The sequence below is a fragment of the Ovis aries genome, chromosome 15 (genome assembly GCF_016772045.2).
Source record: "Ovis aries strain OAR_USU_Benz2616 breed Rambouillet chromosome 15, ARS-UI_Ramb_v3.0, whole genome shotgun sequence".
NCBI lineage: Eukaryota > Metazoa > Chordata > Mammalia > Artiodactyla > Bovidae > Ovis > Ovis aries.
Window position 1 is genome coordinate 62,806,040 of NC_056068.1, and position 19,326 is coordinate 62,825,365.

Here is a 19,326-nt window from a genome sequence, read left to right on the forward strand (position 1 = left end):
AGCTTCTCACTGAGAGCCTGGCACATGACCTGTGCTTCTGTGAGTGACTTCCCCCTCTCCTCCCCCTCTCTTTGGGGAAAAGCCCAGATGTGTCTGAAGTCTTCCACTAATTGGTCCCCATATTCCTTCCCCCTCTACCTCCCATTTCTCCCTATTAGAGTTCTTTGCGTCAAATAAGTGGCCCCAGGGCTCCACCTATGCATATTTCTACTTCCCAGCTTTGCTCTCTTTTCCCTCCAGGCTCCCTGCTCCTCAGCACCTCTCTGCTGCTCCAAACCGGGGCATCTTTCCGTCCACCTCTGCCTGGACCGCCTGCACTGTCTCCCCCACCTTCTATCCCCGGGATCACCCCTCATGGCCAGCACCGTGCTTCCTATCTCGTGTTGTCTGAATCATGGCTTTCTCATTAGTGGCTCAAATTGATTTTTGGGAGTTCTTTTATTGCCTCATGGAATGAAATGCTCAGTTACTTAGGTGTGTCCGACCCTTCGTGACCCTATGGACTGTAGCCAGCTAGCTTTCTCTGTCCATGGAATTTCCCAGGCAAGAATATTGGGGTGGGTTGCCATTTCCTACTCCAGTGGATCTTCCTGATCTGGGGATCCAACCTATGTCTTGTGCGTCCTGCATTGGCAGGCAGATTCTTTACCACTGCCACCTGGGAAGCCCTTTATTGCCTCAATTAGATTGCAACTTTAAAAACAACAGTAGAACTGATTTAATTGAACAGCAACCTTAAATAATAATAACACCAACAGGTGTTACTGTGTTTCAGCATATCTTAGGTGGATGATAAGATGTATCTGATTTCTGAAAAGATAATATGTGAAAAAATGTGAGTCTTCGATGAAATATGGTGTGATTTCTATCCTACAGATGCACAGTAAGTGAGAGTTAACACTTTCCAGGACTTGAGTACCCCCAGCTGGTGCTGCCCCTGGTTTTCACCCTTGTTGTCCTGGATTTTCACCCTTGCCAAAGTCTTTAACTGTGTGGATCACAACAAACTGTGGAAAATTCTTAAAGAGATGGGAATACCAAACTACCTGACCTGCCTCCTGAGAAAGCTGTATGAAGGTCAAGAAGCAACAGAACTCTACATGGAACAACAGACTGGTTCTAAATCAGGAAAGAAGTATGTCAAGGCTGTATATTGTCACTCTGCTTCTTTAACTTATATGCAGAGTACATCATGTGAAATGCAGGCTGGATGAAGCACAAGATGGAATCAAGATTGCTGGAAGAAATATCAACAACCTCAGATGTGCGGATGACACCATCTTTATGGCAGAAAGAGAAGAACTAAAGAGCCTCTTGATGAAAGTGAAAGAGGAGAGTGAAAAAGTTGGCTTAAAACTCAACATTAAGAAAACTAAGATATGGCATCTGGTCCCATCACTTCATGGCAAATATATGGGAAACAATGGAAACAGTGAGAGACTGTTTTCTCAGGCTCCAAAATCACTGCAGATGGTGCTCCTTGGAAGAAAAACTATGACCAACCTAGACAGCATATTAAAAAGCAGAGGCATTACTTTGCCAACAAATGTCTGTCTAGTCAAAGCTATGGTTTTTCCAGTAGTCATGTATGGATGTGAGTTGGACTATAAAGAAAGCTGAGCACTGAAGAATTGATGCTTTTGAACTGTGGTGCTGGAGAAGACTCTTGAGAGTCCTTTGGACTGCAAGGAGATCCAACCAGTCCATGCTAAAGGAAATCAGTCCTGAATATTCATTAGAAGGACTGATGCTGAAGCCAAAACTTCAGTACTTTGGCCACCTGATGGGAAGAATTGACTCATCTGAAAAGACCCTGACCCTGGGAAAGATTGAAGGCAGGAGGAGAAGGGGATAACAGAGGATGGGATGGTTGGATGGCATCACCAACTCGATCCACATGAGTTTGAGTAAGCTCCAGGAGTTGGTGATGGACCGGGAAGCCTGGCAATGCTGCATCCATGGGGTCGCAGAGTTGGACACCACTGAGCTACTGAACTGAACTGCCCCCTGTTCCTGTAATGCTCTTCTTGCCAAGCTTATTCCCTCACCTCCTTCAGGTCTTTGCTCAAATGTCAGCGTCTTAGTGAGGCCTCCCTCCCCCTCACCAGCTGACATCTTGTCTACTACCTGTTTGTTTATCGCCAGTGTACTTCCACTAGAATGTCAGCTGTAAGGGGGCAGGGATATTGCTGGCGGCTATTGTCCTCAGGGTCTAGGACAGTGCCTGACACATAGCAGGCAGTCAGGAAGAACCGCTGAATGAAGAGTTGGGACTTCTTCACATCAGGGACTGTGTTTCTGCTGACCACTTGGATCTCCGGTGTCTCGCACGGTAACTGACTGCCTAATTGTCCTATTTTCAGGAAGAGACGTTTCCCTGGTCTTTCCAATGCGCACGGCTTTGCACACAGTGTGGCTGCTATAAACATTTGTGATGCGTTTTAACTCAGCGTGTTGCAGCTAGACCACAGGCTCTTCAGTTCCTTGGCGGTAAAACAGGCATACGGATGTCGAGGGCCCCTTGGAGAAGTAGTGAATAGCAAAGCGCGCCTCCCTTCTAAAGGACTTTTCAAAACCCAGGCTGAAGAGCTTTCTGACCTCTTCAGCACCTTGACCACAACTATTTACGCCCCCCACACCCCTTTTCGGGCCGGAGGACCTCTCCTGCGGATCTCCCCTTCTCTGGCCGAAGGATAGCGAAGAAAAGAAGCCCCCTCACCCCCCACCTCAGCGCCCTAGTGCGGACATCCGCGGTGCCTGAACTGCCGCGAGGGGTCCTCCTCCCCAGTCCGGAGCCAGGCGGGGCGCGCGAGTGCGGGGGGCGCGCGGTGACTCCGCGCGGGGATGCGCGCGCGCGCCTGCCTCGCCTCCCTCGCCTGCTCGGGTGGCTACGTGCTTTCTTTGTCAATGAGACGCCGCTCTGAGCTGCAGTAACACTCTCGGCCCGGGAGCCGGAGCCGGAGCCGGAGCTCGAGCCCGAGCCCCAGCAAGCGAGCGAGGAGAGCCGGGCGGAGAGGCAGCAGCCGGAGGGAGGGTCCCGAGCGCGCCCAGCAGCCGCCGGCCCCTGCGGCTCGCAGCCTCACCCACTCAGTCTGCGGAAGCCCTCCCGGGGGTGGGGGCTCCGGGCGGCGCCCGTTCCACCCTCGCTGCCCGGGGCGCGCCGGCGCGCGGAGACAGGCGCTGTGGGAACCCCGGCCCGCTCCCGCCGCGGCTCCATGCGGCCCCGGTCGCTGCACGGGTGAAGCCGCGGCTCCGCGGAGCCCGCTCCGGGCAAAGCAGCACGAGCCAGCGAGTCGCGCCTCCCGGCGCCCCCGCCCTCCGGCGCCCGGGCCGGAGATGCCCGGTGAGGACCGGGGTGCCAAAGGCTGGGCTCCCCGGAGCGGTGCGGAGCGAGGCAGCGGCCTGGATGTGTGAAGCGTCCCCATGGCTCGGCAGGAGGCAAAGCCCCAGGGCCCGAGGGAAGGTGGGCCGGCGGCGCTGGGACGCAGGGGCCGGCTCCGAGCGCGCGGGCTCAATCGGGCCGCCGGGAGAGCTGCGCGCTTCCCGGGCGTGAGGGGCTCGTGTGCCGCGTCCCAGGATGCGCCGCCTCTGCTGCTGGGACTCCTGCTGCTGGCGGCCCTCCCCGAGCACTGCCTGGCCGACCAGGGTAAGCACTTGGCGGCTGCTTTGCGCCCGCGGAGGTTTCTGGAGGAGCGGGACGGCCCATCCAGGCCGGTACCTGATCGGGTGGCGGTGGATGGGGAGATCGTTGCAGCACCGGCGCTAGGATTTTCCCCGCCCTTTGCTGCTGCAACAGCAGGCGAACTGTCAGAAATCTGTCTCCCGGGAAGGCAGGCACTGTTGGGCGGGGAAGTTAAAAGAAGTGCATTCGCGTGTTCCTTCTGGACAAGTTGCAGATCCTGTCTAGTGGTCCCACAGGCATGCTTCATTTAGATAAAGACACGCTGTGCTTGGGACACCTGAAAAGGGATGTGTTTTGGTAGGACACATTTCAGGGTGGGGACCTCCACTATGACTTGGGCTCTCTGGTGCGTGGCCACTGTGTTTTGACCGCATGGAATGGCCCAGAGAGTTTTAGGCAATTAATTCCCATGTCGGCGTTTTCCTCTCTATTTTGACAGGAGACTCCTTTACTTTGGCGATAGAGGTACCTAAAATAATTTCATCTTGCAAAGAGTTCGAGTATATAATTCACTGTTTGCAGGAACGTTAGTTAAAAGTAACCACACTTGACTCTTTGACTCCCAAGAATCCTCCGGAAGTAGATTTCTGTAATTTCTTGGGCTGTTTTGAAAAATCTGTTCTAACTGTTAAGGGGAGATTATTCTGCTAATGTTCTTCAAAACTTACTCTGCTGTCAGCAATTGCCTTTGAAATAAGAATGATTACTATGGCACTTGTAAAGGGCAGGCTTTTGTGATAAACTTCTGGGCTCTTCGTACATTTCATTTATTAAGGAATTTAGCCTTCGTTTCAGCCAATATGACCCTGTAGTTCTGTGGTTTTTAGAAGCGATTAATGAGGACTGTTTTTTATCCCTCAGTGTGCCCCATCCCCCAAGTTAAATTAAATCTCCTTATTATAAAGGAGCTCACACTGTTTTAGGTTAAAAATATTTCCTGTCTACAAAGCTTAATTCAAAGCCCATTTTCCTTTGATTCACTTAAAGGGTCGCTGACATGAGGTGTCTCTGTGTGCAAGTTGCTGTCCAGGAATTGTCTGTTGTGATTATAGTGGTTAGAAAGTTCAGTAATCTTTGGCTGTGTGCCAAAGACCTGGGAAAAGCTTCTGAAGAACTTCAGCCCCCAGTTTTTACGCCTCTCTCAGTTTTCAATGATGTGTGTTTGGTATAATGATTAAAAGGTAAATTCTGAGTCAGACACATGTAAATACCTTAGTATTCATTGGATCAGAAACATGCTTTGAGTTTCATTTTAAGTGAATCAAAGTTTTAATAGTTTTGTGAACAGTTTATGATATGCCAACTTGTGGATGTTCTTCATTTGAATGCAGATATCAAAAACTGTTCAACCATTTGTAATATTTGAAATTTAGACTTTTGTGTATTGATCCTATTTGCCCTGATATGTCAGATGATTTCCTTTGATCAGTTTGGAATTTCTCATCTCTATTCTGACCTTTGTACATTGCCCCTTCTGACTGCCAGAGCCTGACTTAGGGAACTTCGGATCTGTATCTTTCGGCTTTAGCCTGGGAATCCTTTTCCTTTATTCTCATAGTAGGGTGGGGATCACTAGGAAAGATGCTTTGATTTAAATGATGGTAAAATTCAGTAAAGGCTTCCTAAGTGGTTCAGTGGTAAAGAATCCTCCTGCCAGTGCAGGAGACATAAATTGGATCCTGGGATTGAGAAGATCCCCTGGAGAAGGAAATGGCAACTCACTCCAGTATTCTTGCCTGGGAAATCCCATGGACAGAGAAGTCTGATGGGCTACAGTCCATGGGGTCCCAAAGAGAGTCAGACAGGACTTAGTGACTAAACAACAACAACAAAAATCAGTGAAGTTGATGTTGTTCCCCATAGTTCTCTGTCTTTTCTCACTGGAGTGACTCGTTGCTTCATCTGTGTTTTCTGGGTGTCCTTTCTTCTGTCACCCTTGATGACCAATTCCCCGTGGTCCAGCTTACCTGTGGATCCAAAGTCTACTGCCGGGCTCGAGGGTTTTCTGTATGTTTGCCGCTCATTCAACGTCAGGACTTGTTTCTCTCTCAGTGGAGGAGTTAAGCACTGGGCTCCCTGTTTTGCCTCCTGCTTGCTTTCATTTGTTTTCTGATTTCTACCTGAGGAGCTTTACTGCAGGGTGAGTGAGTCTTGCACCCAAGGCAGGGAGTCCTGTGGGATTTGTGGAGGAACTAGTGTCAGGAGGGAGGCAGGAGAACCAATGACAATTTCCTGAGACCTTCCGCTTTCACCAGACTCCCTGGTTTTGAACTTTTTCTCAGGTGGAGCTGTGGCTTGGTACTGTCACTGACTGCAGAGTGGGTCTGAGACCGAGTTGCCTGAGAGGCCAAACCCATGATGCTTGGGTCCTCCTGAGGCTGCTGGCTTGCTACAGTCATGCTATTTGCACGGTTCTGCACCTTGTTTCTAAGCAAGGCTAGCCAGACCTTTGTCTTGGCTGACAAGTGGGTAAAAGTAGATCTGTTTCTGGACAGTGCTACAGGCCTTTTGTGTCCTGGAGCCCCTGTGTGTTCCAGCCCATCTCCACCCACTCAGCCCCAAAGTCTTTTGCCTTAATATCCCTGAGGAATTGGGGTACCGTCTCCAGACTGTGGTCTGGAGTTTCTTCTCTCCGCCTTTCTCTCCTAACTTCCGTCCCCAGGGAACCCTTGCTCTCAGGCAGTGACTTCTGTTTTGCCTGTGGGAGGCTGGTGTGGGAAAGATGGTTCTTTATAGCAGCGACCTCTGACACCTCCCCATTCTCTTTTGCCCTCCAATGCTCTAGGAAGATTGGTAACATTCAAATTTGACTCCCCGATCTTCTTAACTGCTGATCTTCCATTGAACTGATGTTAGTAAACATTTCCTGTGTGTCTTTTAGGTGCAGGTACTGTGGTCATTCCTTTACCTGGCTTCTCTGGGCCTCAGCTCTCTTGTCTATAAAATGGGGGTAATAATAGCTCCAATCTCACTGGGTTGTTGTGAAGATTCAGTGAGTTAATAGAGCTGAAGTATTTAAAATAGTGCTTGGTACACAGTAAATGCTCAGTGAATGCCAACTATTCTTATAAAACAACAGAAACCGACTGAATATTCACTTTGTCCAGGTGCTACACTGGGGCAGGGGATACAGACATGAATAAGGGTAATATAGTTTATAGAAGTCCCTCTTGAACAGGGTGCTCTGAGTCCTTGAAATGTGATACGGTGTGGTCAGAGCTGATGAAATGAAGGTACAGTTAATTCTGAAAGGCTGGGAGCTTTGGAGAATGAGTAGATGTTGACAGAGTTGATGATGGTATTTCAGGCAGAGGAGAAGGGTTCTTTGTGACCAGAGCAGAGGATGCTATAGGGAGGAATACCCTGGACTCTCTCCCTGCCCTAGAGCCTTCCCAAGTCCCCCTCACAGGCATTCCACCCTCCTGCCCCTCCCCTGAAGGGTCCTCTGCTTCTCCCACCAGCTTATAAGTTCCTGATTTATCTCTGTTTCCCTCTGGCCTGTTACAATGTGTAGCACAGACTAGGCACTTGTGGAAGTTTCAGCATTCTTTCACTCCTATTCCCTCAGTTTGGCTGATTCTGTTAAATGTTAGAATAATTATCTTATTTAAGTAATCCACAGCAAGTTGTGAATGACTGCTTTATTCAGGGAATGTATTTGGATTTTGAAAGAAGGGTTTGGAATCTCTAAATGAGTGCAATACATGGGGGATAATTTTGACCTAGGAGGTCTTTTTTGCCCCTCTGCAGCCTTTTGCACGTCATCAGCTTGGGGTCCCATTTGAAACAAGTGCAGCAGTTCATTCGTTCATTCAGTGTATCTCGAGTGCCTCAGCTTTCTGAGGTTACAATAATGAATGAAATCAAACTCCCATTCTCATGGCAATTAGGAAGTAGCCCAGTGCTTTCCAGATTTTACTGTGCATTTGAATCACTTGAACATCCTGTTGCAGCTTCTGACACAGTAGGTCTGGGATAAGGCTTATGTGCTGTGCTTAGTCCCTCAGTCGTATCTGACTTTTTGTGACACCATGGACTGTAGCCTGCCAGGCTCCTCCGTCCAGGGGATTTTTCAGGCAAGAATACTGGAGTGGGTTGCCATTTCATTCTCCAGGGGGTCTTCCCAATTCAGGGATTGAACCTGTGTCTCCTGTGTCTTCTGCATTGCAGGAGGATTCTTTACCTTCTGAGCCATCAGGGAAGCCTGGTTCTACATTTCTAACAAGCACCAAGGTGATATTGATGCTGATGGTTTGTTACCCCACTGAAGGCAGCAAATGAATATAAACAAATAAATGTAGGTTGGATGGTGGTAAGAAAAATAAACCAGGGTAAGAGGATAATAAGAGCTTAATGCCCACATGCATGCGTGCCCTCAGGCATGTGCTCAGTTACCCAGAGTGATGGGGGAAGGCCCCGTGATGAGGTGACGTTTGAGTAGATACCTAAATGTGAATATCTGGGAAAAGATATTTAGGTGACTGCAAAGGCCTTGAGGAGAGATTCTCCTCAAGGCAGGGAACAGCAGGGGGGCCCCATGGAATTGAGTGAATAGGGGGAGGGTGGTAAGAAATGGTGTTGAAGGGGAAATGTTTTACATGCCAGATCATGTAAAACATTTTGGCAAAGTAAAGACTTCGTGTTTTACTTTGGATGAGATTAAGCAAGGGATAAGATAATCTGACTCAAGTTTTAGAAAAAAATCCCTGGCTATTTTGGAGACAAAAGACTTTAAGGTCAAGGGTGGAAATGAGGAGGCCAGGTAGGAAGGCTTAGACAGTGGGGAGAAGTGGTTAGATTTTGGACAGATTAAAAAACAAATATTTTGATCATCCTGAATGGCATGTGAGATCTTAGTTCCTCACCTAGGGATTGAACCTGCGCCCCTTGCAGGGGAAGCTTGGAGTCTTAACCACTAGACTGCCAGTGAAGTCCTGACATCTTTTGAAGATGAAGCTAATAAAATTTTCTCATGGATTAGAGGTGGAGTGGGAAAGAAAGAGAGGAACCAATATGGCTCCAGGGTTTTTGGCTCAAGCAACTCAGAGGGTGAAGTTGCCATTGAGATCGGGAAGGTTACAGGAGGCTTAGGTTTGGGATAGTAAATAAAGAGTTGGGTTTGGGTATGTTAAGCTTGAAATGTTTATTAAACATCCAAGGGAGATGACAAATAGCTCATTGAACAAAGTAGTCTGGAATTCCAGGCAGATATTGGGTCCAGAGATATATATTCAGGAGTCATCAGTATGGAACTAAGTAAGAAAGTATAGGGAAGGGGGGAGATGTCAGCAATGAGCCCTAGGATACTTCAGCATTTAGGGGTTCAGGGAGAAGGGGGGACCAACCAGAGAGACTGAAGGTGGCTAAATAGGGACAGCAATGGATGTTGGGCTTGGAGATGTGGAGCTGTTTGTTGGCCCTGAGAGCGGAGGGGACAAAAGTCTTACTGCAACAGGTTCAAGAAAGAAAGGAAGAATTGGAGTACAGTTGGTTTACAGTGTTGTGTTAGTTTCTGCTCGACAACAGTGTGAATCAACTGTATATATACATATATCTCCTCCCTCTTGAACCTTCCTCCCGCCTCGCATCCCACACCTCGAGGTCATCGCAGATCACCGAGCTTAGCTCCCTGTGTGATACAGGATACAGTGGCTTCCGACTAGCTCGCTCTTTCATGCATGGCAGTCTATGTGTGTCAATGCTGCTCTCTCAATTCATCCCACCCTATCCTTCTCCCCACTGTGTCCGTAAGGCAGTTCTCAAAAATAAAAAGTCATTCAGTATACACTTCATATCTTTGGTTTTGCTGAACTTCAAATTTCGGTAAGTATCATTTCATTAAGTGCACATAATTGTTCAGCACTGATGATTGCAAAGATGCCTTAGTATACAGACATTCTCTCAGTAATTAAACAATAACAAAATGTAAAGAAAAGGAAATGAAGGGAAATCAGACAGTGAAAAAGAACTCTTTTAGTCTTTTCTATAAAGAAAGGCAGAGTCATAAGGGAGGTGGGTCAAAAGAGGGTTTAGTTAGGATATAATTTCAGTATACTTGTACTTTTTTCACTTTAAGACAATCCAATAAAATATATTTGGACTTTTTCACTCTCAGTATTAATTATTAGTGCTTCAAGGATACTTATAAAGTATCCCAAACTTGCCTCCCCTTTCTCCCCCATCTCAACAATGTAAAGAAGAAGAGTTGAGAACCAATGAGTCTGTGCTTTTAATATTGACATCAAACGGAAGTCGTGTCCCTTCCCTGCTCCATACTCTTCCTAAAGACGAACATCACTTTAGAAACTGAGATACTGAAATCCTTCCAAGAGAACCTCTCAGAAGCCTACTTATCGCAAGTCTTAAATTACTAGAATGTGATCTGAGAATATTCGCAATGAATGTGCATGCTTCCTTTTTCATTTTCATCAACCTTCCAGCCTGCATTGTGGTTTTCTGTCTTTCCTTCCTCCTCTTCTTTTTTTTTTTTTAAAACAAACAACAACTCCACTCTTCTCCAGACAAAAATGAATAGTTGGAATGACCCTAAAACATTTTCGTTGCTTGACAACACATTACAGGGGATTTCTAAACACACAGAGGGACACATTATTCTAGATCACGGGATGGCTGCCTTGGATGATGGCTCCCTGTGGGGATTCCAGGACCAAAGGAACAGCTAGCAACCAGGGTATTGGAAATGTCAGTTATTGTCACTGATGGGATGGTAGCATGTGAATCACATTGATTTGATGATATTTATCAAGCACCAGGCATATGCCATGTCAAACTCTTCCCTAAATACTGGAGGTCAAGGGGAGACCAAGCCAGACCTGGCCCCAACCCTGTAGCCCAGGACAAGAAACCCTTACTTAGTGGGTGGAGTGGTGGATGGGTAAAGTACCTCTATGAGTGGATCAGGAGAAAGGGTATGGCAAGACAGAAAGTACCCGCCTTGTTCAAAGAGGTTGTCTTTGACCAGCTGCAATGAGGCTCAGGGTGCCAGAGTTCTGACTTCTGGTGAAAAGCTGGATCTTTATTTCAACTCTTGTTTTCAAATGTCACCAGCAAGTTCAGAGTTTTGAAATGTCATGCTGTACAGAAAGCACGCCCATGAGCCACCACTCTTCGTTTTTAAAGTCAAGTTTAACTAAGGTGTAATTTACATACAGTCAAATTCACCCTTTTCAGACATTCTGCATGGTGGGGTTTGGAAGAAACATACCCTCATGGATCTACAACCACAGTCCAGTTATAGGCCATTTCTGTATTCTCCAAAAAAATCCCTCCTGTCCCTTGGCAATTTTCTCCCCACCCCACACACCCCATTCCTGTTAGGCAGATCTATTCTCTGTATGTATGATTTTGCCTTTAACTGAGAGTCATATTAATGGAATCATACAGTATGTAGTGCTTTGTGTCTGGCTTCTTTCATTGAATATAATACTCCTGAGAATCATATGTCATTGCACCTCTAGTCCTATCCTTTTTATTGTCATGTATATTTCACTGTACCACAGTTGGCTATCCATTCACCAATTGATAGACATTTGAGTTGTTTCCAGTTTGGGGCATAAAAGGCTTTGTGTGGGCAGTTTTCACTCTTTTGGGTAAATACCTAGGAGAGGGTTTCTGGCCATGTGTGAGGTATGCATTTAGCCTTATAAGAAATTGCCAAATCTTTTCCCACAATGACTGTATAATTTTGTATTCCTGTCTCTGTGAGTTTTAGTTGAGCCTCTGCATCTTTACTAGCACTCGATTTTAACTTTTTAAAAATTTAAATTTCAGCTGTCCTAATAGTTTTTTAGTGGCACCTCATGATAATTTTGGAGAAGGCAATGGCACCCCGCTCCAGTACTCTTGCCTGGAAAATCCCATAGACAGAGGAGCCTGGTAGGCTGCAGTCCATGGGGTCGCGAAGAGTCGGACACGACTGAGCGACTTAACTTTCACTTTTCATTTTCATGCATTGGGGAGGGAAATGGCAGCCCACTCCAATGTTCTTGCCTGGAGAATCCCAGGGACGGGGGATCCTGGTGGGCTGCCGTCTATGGGGTCGCACAGAGTCGGACACGACTGAAGCGAGTTAGCAGCAGCAGCATGATAATTTTAGTTTGAACTTCTCTAATTACTAATGATGTTATTGTTGCATAATTTAACATCTTTTACATGCCGTTTATATATCTACTTTGAAGCACCTGGTGAAGTCTTTTGCCTATTTTAAAAAATCAACTATGTGTTTTAAGTCCTTTATCAGATATGGGTTTTTGCAAATATTTTCTTCCAGTCTGTGTGGTTTTTCTTTTCATTTTATCAACAGTGTTTTCCAAAGAACAGAAGTTTTAAATTTTGAATAGTTCCAGTTTATCAACTTTTAAATTTAAGGTTTGTGTTTTTTGTGTGTGCTAGGATAGAAGTATTTGCCTTACCCAAGTTTACAAACTGTCATGATTTCTTCTAGAAGTTTTATAGTTTTCAATCTATGGTCTATTTCATATTAATTTTTGTATATGGTACAAGGAACAAGTTGAGGTTAATCTTTTATTCATATGGATATTTTATTGTTCCAACACCATTTATTGAAAAGATTATCCTTGCTCCATTGAATTGCCTTGGTACCATATGTTGTGGGTTTATTTCTGGATTCTAGTCTGTTCCACTGATCTGTACTTATCTGTTTATTCCAATACAACACTGTCTTGCTTTCTGTAGCTCATAGTTTCTTAACCTTGGCACTATTGACATTTTGGATTGGATAATTCTTTGCTGTGGACTGTCCTGTGCAGTGTAGGATATTTGCAGCATTCCTGGTCTCTGATAACTACCCCCACCCTCCACCTCAGTGTGACAACCAAAATGTCTTCAGTTCAGTTCAGTTGCTTAGTTGTGTCTGATTCTTTGCAACCCCATGAACCGCAACACGCCAGGCCTCCCTGTCCATCACCAACTCCTGGAGTCTCCCCAAACTCATGTCCATGAGTCGGTGATGCCATCCAACCATCGCATCCTCTGTCATCCCCTTCTCGTCCTGCCCTCAATCTTTCCCAGCATCAGGGTCTTTTCAAATGAGTCAGCTCTTCACATCAGGTGGCCAAAGTATTGGAGTTTCAGCTTCAACATCAGTCCTTCCAATGAACACCTAGGACTGATCTCCTTTAGGATGGACTGGTTGGATCTCCTTGCAGTCCAAGGGACTCTCAAGAGTCTTCTCCAACACCACAGTTCAAAGGCATCAATTCTTTGGTGCTCAGCTTTCTTTATAGTCCAACTCTCACATCCATACATGACTACTTGAAAAACCATAGCCTTGACTAGACTGACATTTGTTGAGAAAGTAATGTCTCTGCTTTTTAATATGCTGTCTAGGTTGGTCATAACTTTCCTTCTAAGGAGTAAAAGTCTTTTAATTTCATGGCTGCAGTCACCATCTGCAGTGATTTTGGAGCCCCTCAAAATAAAGTGTCACTGTTTCTACTGTTTCCCCATCTATCTGCCATGAAGTGATGGCACTGGATGCCATGATCTTAGCTTTCTAAATATTGAGGTTTAAGCCAACTTTTTCACTGTCCTCTTTCACTTTCATCAAGAGGCTCTTTAGTTCTTCTTTGCTTTCTGCCATAAAGGTGGTGTTATCTGCATATCTGAGGTTATTGATATTTCTTCCAGCAATCTTGATTCCAGCTTGTGCTTCCTCCAGCCCAACATTTCTCATGATGTGCCCTGCATAGAAGTTAAATAAGCAGGGTGACAATATACAGCCTTGATGTACTCCTTTTCCTATTTGGAACCAGTCTGTTGTACCATGTCCAGTTCTAACTGTTGCTTCCTGACCTGCATACAGATTTCTCAAGAGGCAGGTCAGGTGGTCTGGTATTCCCACCTCTTTCAGAATTTTCCACAGTTTCTTGTGATCCACACAGTCAAAGGCTTTGGCATAGTCAATAAAGCAGAAATAGATATTTTTCTAGAACTCTCTTGCTTTTTCCATGATCCAGCAGATGTTGGCAATTTGATCTCTGGTTCCTCTACCTTTTCTAAAACCAGCTTGAACATCTGGAAGTTCACGGTTCACATATTGCTGAAGCCTGGCTTGGAGAATTTTGAACATTTCAGACATTGCTAAATGTCCCCTTCAGGGTAAAATTTCCCCTCATTGAGTTCTACGGCTCAAGCTTTGTGATAAATCTTGAAATCAGGTAGTATGGATTGTCTAACTTTCTTCATTTTCAGAATCTTCTTGGATGTTCTAGGGTTTATGCTTTTCCATATAGATTTTAGTATCTTCTTGTCAATCTCCATAAAAAAGAGTTTGTGTGAATTTTGATTGGGATTTCACTGAATCTAGATCAACTGGAGAAGATTGATATCTCAACAATATTGAATTTTTTGATCCGTGAATGTCTCCCTCTTTTTATTTAGGTATTCTTTCTTTCGTCAGTGTTTTATAGCTTTCAGCATATGCATTTTGTATAGGTATTTCATGGTTTTCAATGCTTTGGTAAATAGTATTTTAAAATTTCTTTGTTAGTATATAGAAATATGATTTTAAAATATTAATCTTGTGGGAATTCTTTGGCAGGCCAGTGATTAGGACTCTGCACTCTCACTACCAAGAGCCTAGGTTCTGTTCCTGGTCAGGGAACTGAGATCCCACAAACCGTGCAGCATGGCCAAAAAAAAAAAAAAAATCTCTATCATGTGACCCTTCTAAACTCACTTTAGTTCTAGTAGCTTTTTACAGACTCTTTGGGATTTTTCTAAATACAAAATCATGTTATCTATGAATAGATAGTCTTGTTTCCTTCTATCAAATCTATGTGCCTTTTATTTCTTTTTCTTGCTTTATTACACTTGCTAGAATGTCAAGTACATTGTTGAATTGGAATGGGGAGAGTGGACATCCTTGCACTGATATCAGTCTTGGAGGGAAAACATTCAGTCTTTCACTACAATGGTATTAACTGTAGTTTGGTTTTTGTTTTTTTGTAGAGGCCCTTTATCAGGTTGAGGAAGCTTACTTCTATTCCTAGTTTGCTATGAAATTTTTTTTTTATCATGGATGAATATTAAATTTTGTCAAATTTTTTCTCTCTTATAATCACCACAAAGTTTTTCTTTTTTAGCCTGTTTTTCTTTTTAGTCTGATTTTAAGATATTGAACCAATCTTGCATTCCTGGGATAAACTCCAGCTTAGTCATGATGTTTGTTCCAGTTGGGTCTAATTTGCTAATCTTTTCATTAAGAATTGTTAAAGCATTATGTTCTTGAAGGATATTGGTCTGTAGCTTTGTTTTCCTGAAATGTTTGTCTGGTTTTGGAATAAGGATAATGCTGTTCTATAAAATAGTAGGAAAGTATTTTCTGTTCTCTTTTATTAAAGTGTTTGTGTAGAATTAGTATTATTTTTCTCTTTAGGCCTATGGTCTTAAAAATGAGAAGATCCCTTAAGGATTTCTGTAGTAAAATAAAAAGGATCAGGTATCTTTAGTATATTTGCTCATTTTCAGGGCTGCCAGTGGACCCTTAGATATTAGGACAGGGTTTGGTTTCAGGTCTAGAATGATCTGAGTGGGGGGAAATTGTGTTGAATGAGTTCAGTAAATGGGTCACCTTTAGCTGATTGTTTGCTGTTTATCAAGTCACTTTTGGGGGCCTTAGTTATCCCACCTGTGAACAAAAGCCTCAGGATCTTCACTTCTTCCTTCATTGCCCTTGCTGTGTGTTTATGAGCCCTAAGCAGATGTTTTTGTGGGTTAGACCAATTCATTTCTTACCTCTTCCTCTTACCTTCTTGCCACATTAGTGGCAAGCCCAGTCTAGGCCTCTCATTCTAAAAAGGGAAGAGATTTCCCATGGTTTTCTGTCATGGTTCCAACCTGAAGCCCAGACAAATGTTGGCTTATCTTTAATCTTCATTGGCTTCTAAAAATTGTTAAAGTAATACATACAGTACTTTATAAATTCAAGTAATGCACAGTATATGCAGCAAAATGAGAAAGGCCTGGGTGGCTCAGTTGCTATTTGCTAGAGTTCTGTTGTTAAGCAAGTATAATAGGTCCTTCCAATCTTTTTTTCATACAAAAATTTATATACGTATTCTCATGTAATTTTTCTAAGATATAAAGGGGGTAATATTTACCTTTCTTTTTTCATTTACCATTGTATTGGTGCCCTCTTTCCATATGAAAAAGTAAATTGTGTCATAAGAGAATTTGAACTTCTCCCTGAAATATAGAAAAGCCTTTATTATAAAAGGTAACACATTTAAAACCATTGAATTCAAACCTACAGAGTTAAAATATCATCCTTAGACCATTCTTTCTCTTTTCTCTATTCTTTGACTTCTTCCCTGGAAAATATTTCCACACATGTTTGAGAAAAATCATGGGCCCTTTTAAACACCAAATAGAACAGGGACAAATGTTGTTTATAAACCAACTAATGCAGATGTAAATAGGGCCAAGGAGCTGCCTCAAGCTTTAGCCCAAGGTCATTGCTGTACCTGCCATCTGTCTACTCAGACGAGACTTTGCCTAATGCATCCTAACCACGAGAGGGGAATTTAATTTTGATTTATATATGTTAAATCTATTCTTAGCTTGAAAGAAAACCTCCTGACGTCAGAAACACAGAATGACTTTGGTATTTATGCAGTGCCAGTAAATAGGAAGGCCTAGGATATTTCTCACTTTACTCTTTCAACGCGAAATATGGAATTAAGTGCTAGAATGGAACCAGGGCTCCCGGACCGACCCCTCTACTTCTGTCCGTGGTAATGAATGCTGCTCCTCTGTCACTTGTCTTTTACTTACCAAATGTCAAGAGTGAACCAAGGGAGCCTAAAGAAAAATGTGCCTGAGAAGAAAACGTGTTGAAATGAATAGTACAGCTTCTAAATCCTTATTGAAAAGAGCTGAGCCAAAATATCTCTACACCTACAGATGGCATTATCAATTATGAGTCTTTGTTTTGAAAAGAATAGGAGGACCAGGGTTATGAGCATTTTTGGAATATAATTAAACTGGATGGAAGTATATTAAAAAATCACTGCCATAGAGCAATCTTTGGCAGTTTCCTCTTATTATCTTATTAATACTGGAGATGAATACATGAATCAACCTGATGAATACCAGGGAAACTAAAGCTTTTTTTTCGAGTGGTATGGAGTATGAGTTCTTGCTCTAGTCCAGCAATATAATGACATTTGAAACGAGGGTTTTCCCACTGTTATGGTTAATGTGATATATTTACTTTTCCCTGTGGGGATACTTGTCCTCAGAGTTTGGTAGAGCACTTCACAATTGTAGAAGTTTTCATGGTCTTGTTTGAATCTCATATCACTCCTAGGAGGGGGTTGAGAAAGTAATTGGCTAAAAGTCACACAGTGGTCCTGGGAGTTTTACATTATTCTGTGATTCAAGGAACAGATTACCTACTACTCAACTAAAACTAGCTCAAGCAGGGGGCCCCAAGCCACAGGGAAATCTCATGTGACAGATTTGGAATGGCAATGAAATATAATGGGGCCACGTAGACAGTATAACTAATTGATAGAAATCATAGCTAACATTTTTGAGCATTTACTCCTGTATCAACTCATTTGATTTTCACAACAGCCCTGTGACATAGGTTCTGTTATGACCCCCAGCTTTCAGGTGTGGGAACCAAGGCAAAGAGCAGTTGTTAACAGTAATGTATTCAGTTGTCACACAGGTAAGTGTCAAGGCTGGGATTTGAACCCACGCAGTTTGATTCTGTAGCACTCAGTTCACTTTTTATGGTGCCTTTCTTGACACTGAAAGGCTGAGGTTACTGGATTTGTGTCTCACGGACCAGGGGGCCTCCTGTCTGTCTTTTCCTGCAGGCTGGGTCTGTCCATCTGCCTCTTTCTGCAGACTGGCTTTCTCTGCTTACCTGTAGCTTCTGGGTTCTCCTCTAGCAAGGGGGCCTTGCTTGCTGTGGTGCTCACTGCAGCCAGAGTTGGCAGGACTTTTCCATTTATGTGTCCACCCTCCAGTCTCAGTCCTAGTCCTATATTTCCCAAGAGGGAGCATCAGGCTGTCATAGTCTGGCCAAAAAAGTAAGGATTTGACCCCTCATCTGATCAGCAGAGGCCAGAGGTGAAGGGGCACATGGTTTAAAAATGCCTTCCTAGGCTGACCCCTCCTTCGGCTATAGCCACGGGGAGAGTGCAGTTTTAAATGAGGTGGTATGGATCAGGCAGACTTCCCCAAATGTGTCTCCTCCCTCATCACAGTAAAAACAAGCTCATGTGCTCATTTTGTGAAAAATGATGACAACCAATAGCCTGATTTATAGACTTGGCCAATTTCCATGGTATAAATACTGTCACCGTGGCTGATTTGAAGCTACCGATGTGACAGTGGAATTGGGAAGAGATGCACACGTTTGGCTGAGCACCAAGATGATCCTATCCATCTTCCGACTGGATGCAGGGCCACTTACACGCTTAGTGCAGGATGTCTCCAAGGAGTTTGAAGTCTAGCCTAACCAAGTAGGTGGGCTTGTAATTATGTAAAAGGGAAGAAGAGTTCAAGGAAGAGAGGGTGGAAGTTAGATTTGGCTCACGCAGCCTAAAATAGCTTGTCCTAACTGTGCCATCCTACGGGCAGGTGGAAATGCTTTCTAAAAAAGAAAATAAAATGCAACTTCCTTTGCCTGTAGTACCTCACTTGTGACACGTAATTAACCCTTTCACTGATTTTAAGATGCCAGACCTCATTTTCTTGGAGGGGCATTGGCCTAGTTTGTTTTTTTTTTTTTTTTTTTTTTAATGTGTTTTACTTTCAGGCTGTGCTGGGTCTTCGTTGCTGTGCCTGCGCTTTCTCTAGTTGGAGCGAGTGGGATTGCTCCCTAGTTGCGGTGCTTGGGCTTCACGGTGGTGGCTTCTCGCTCTGGAGCGTGGGCTCTAGAGCACAGGCTTAGTTGCCCCACACCATGTGGGATTCTCCTGAACCAGGGATTGAACCCGTGTCCCCTGCATTGGCAGGCGGATTCCCAACTGCTGGACCACCAAGGAAGTCTCAAGGGGATAGTTTTTTCTTGCTTCTCACAGTCAGCACTTCCCCCTCCTTTGCTGCTGTCATGAAGGAACTCCTTTCTTCCACCTTCCTAACCCAGAGATGCTGGGTCCATGCAGTGGCCACTTAGACATCTTTCTGCTGCATACACACTATTAGTTTTGATTGGAGGCTTTTATTTATGACCAAAAGGCCATTTCTCAGGTCATGTAATTATGCTAAAAGCCAAGACCGTCTGGTGACTACAACCTCTGAGAGCATGTCAAACGCCATCATGATTTCAGGGCCCGCCCTTGCACATCTGGAGAGGGGGTTGGGAGCCTTGGCTTCAGTGCCTTACTTACAATTCCTCCATCCTTCTGCCTGATGCAGCTTTGTTTTTAACCCTAACTGGCTTTGACAAAGGATGGTGGTGACCCTTGGGAAACGAGTGATGGGGTGTGGACAGCGTAGAGAGCCTCAGACATGGAGTTCTAAGTGTCCTACTGATTGATGGAAGGTCAGCATCTTTACCTATAAAAATAGTACAATTAATTTATTTTAATTTCCCTGGGGATGTAGCAAGGGAGAAATTTTACAAATCTCACTTCTTTTATGTC

The 19,326-nt window shown here is 44.3% G+C and overlaps 1 protein-coding gene across 2 annotated transcripts in view; it reads left to right on the top strand.

Annotated features, from left to right (window-relative positions):
* Window positions 1-3,089: 3,089 nt before the first annotated feature.
* The window catches only part of KIAA1549L (KIAA1549 like), a 308,499-nt gene continuing 292,262 nt past the window's right edge, over window positions 3,090-19,326 (top strand). For both annotated transcript variants that reach the window (XM_042233337.2, XM_042233338.2), the window contains exon 1: window positions 3,090-3,646. In XM_042233337.2, the coding sequence (XP_042089271.1) occupies window positions 3,424-3,646 (223 nt within the window). In that variant the 5' untranslated portion in view covers window positions 3,090-3,423. The remainder of the gene's footprint in view (window positions 3,647-19,326) is intronic.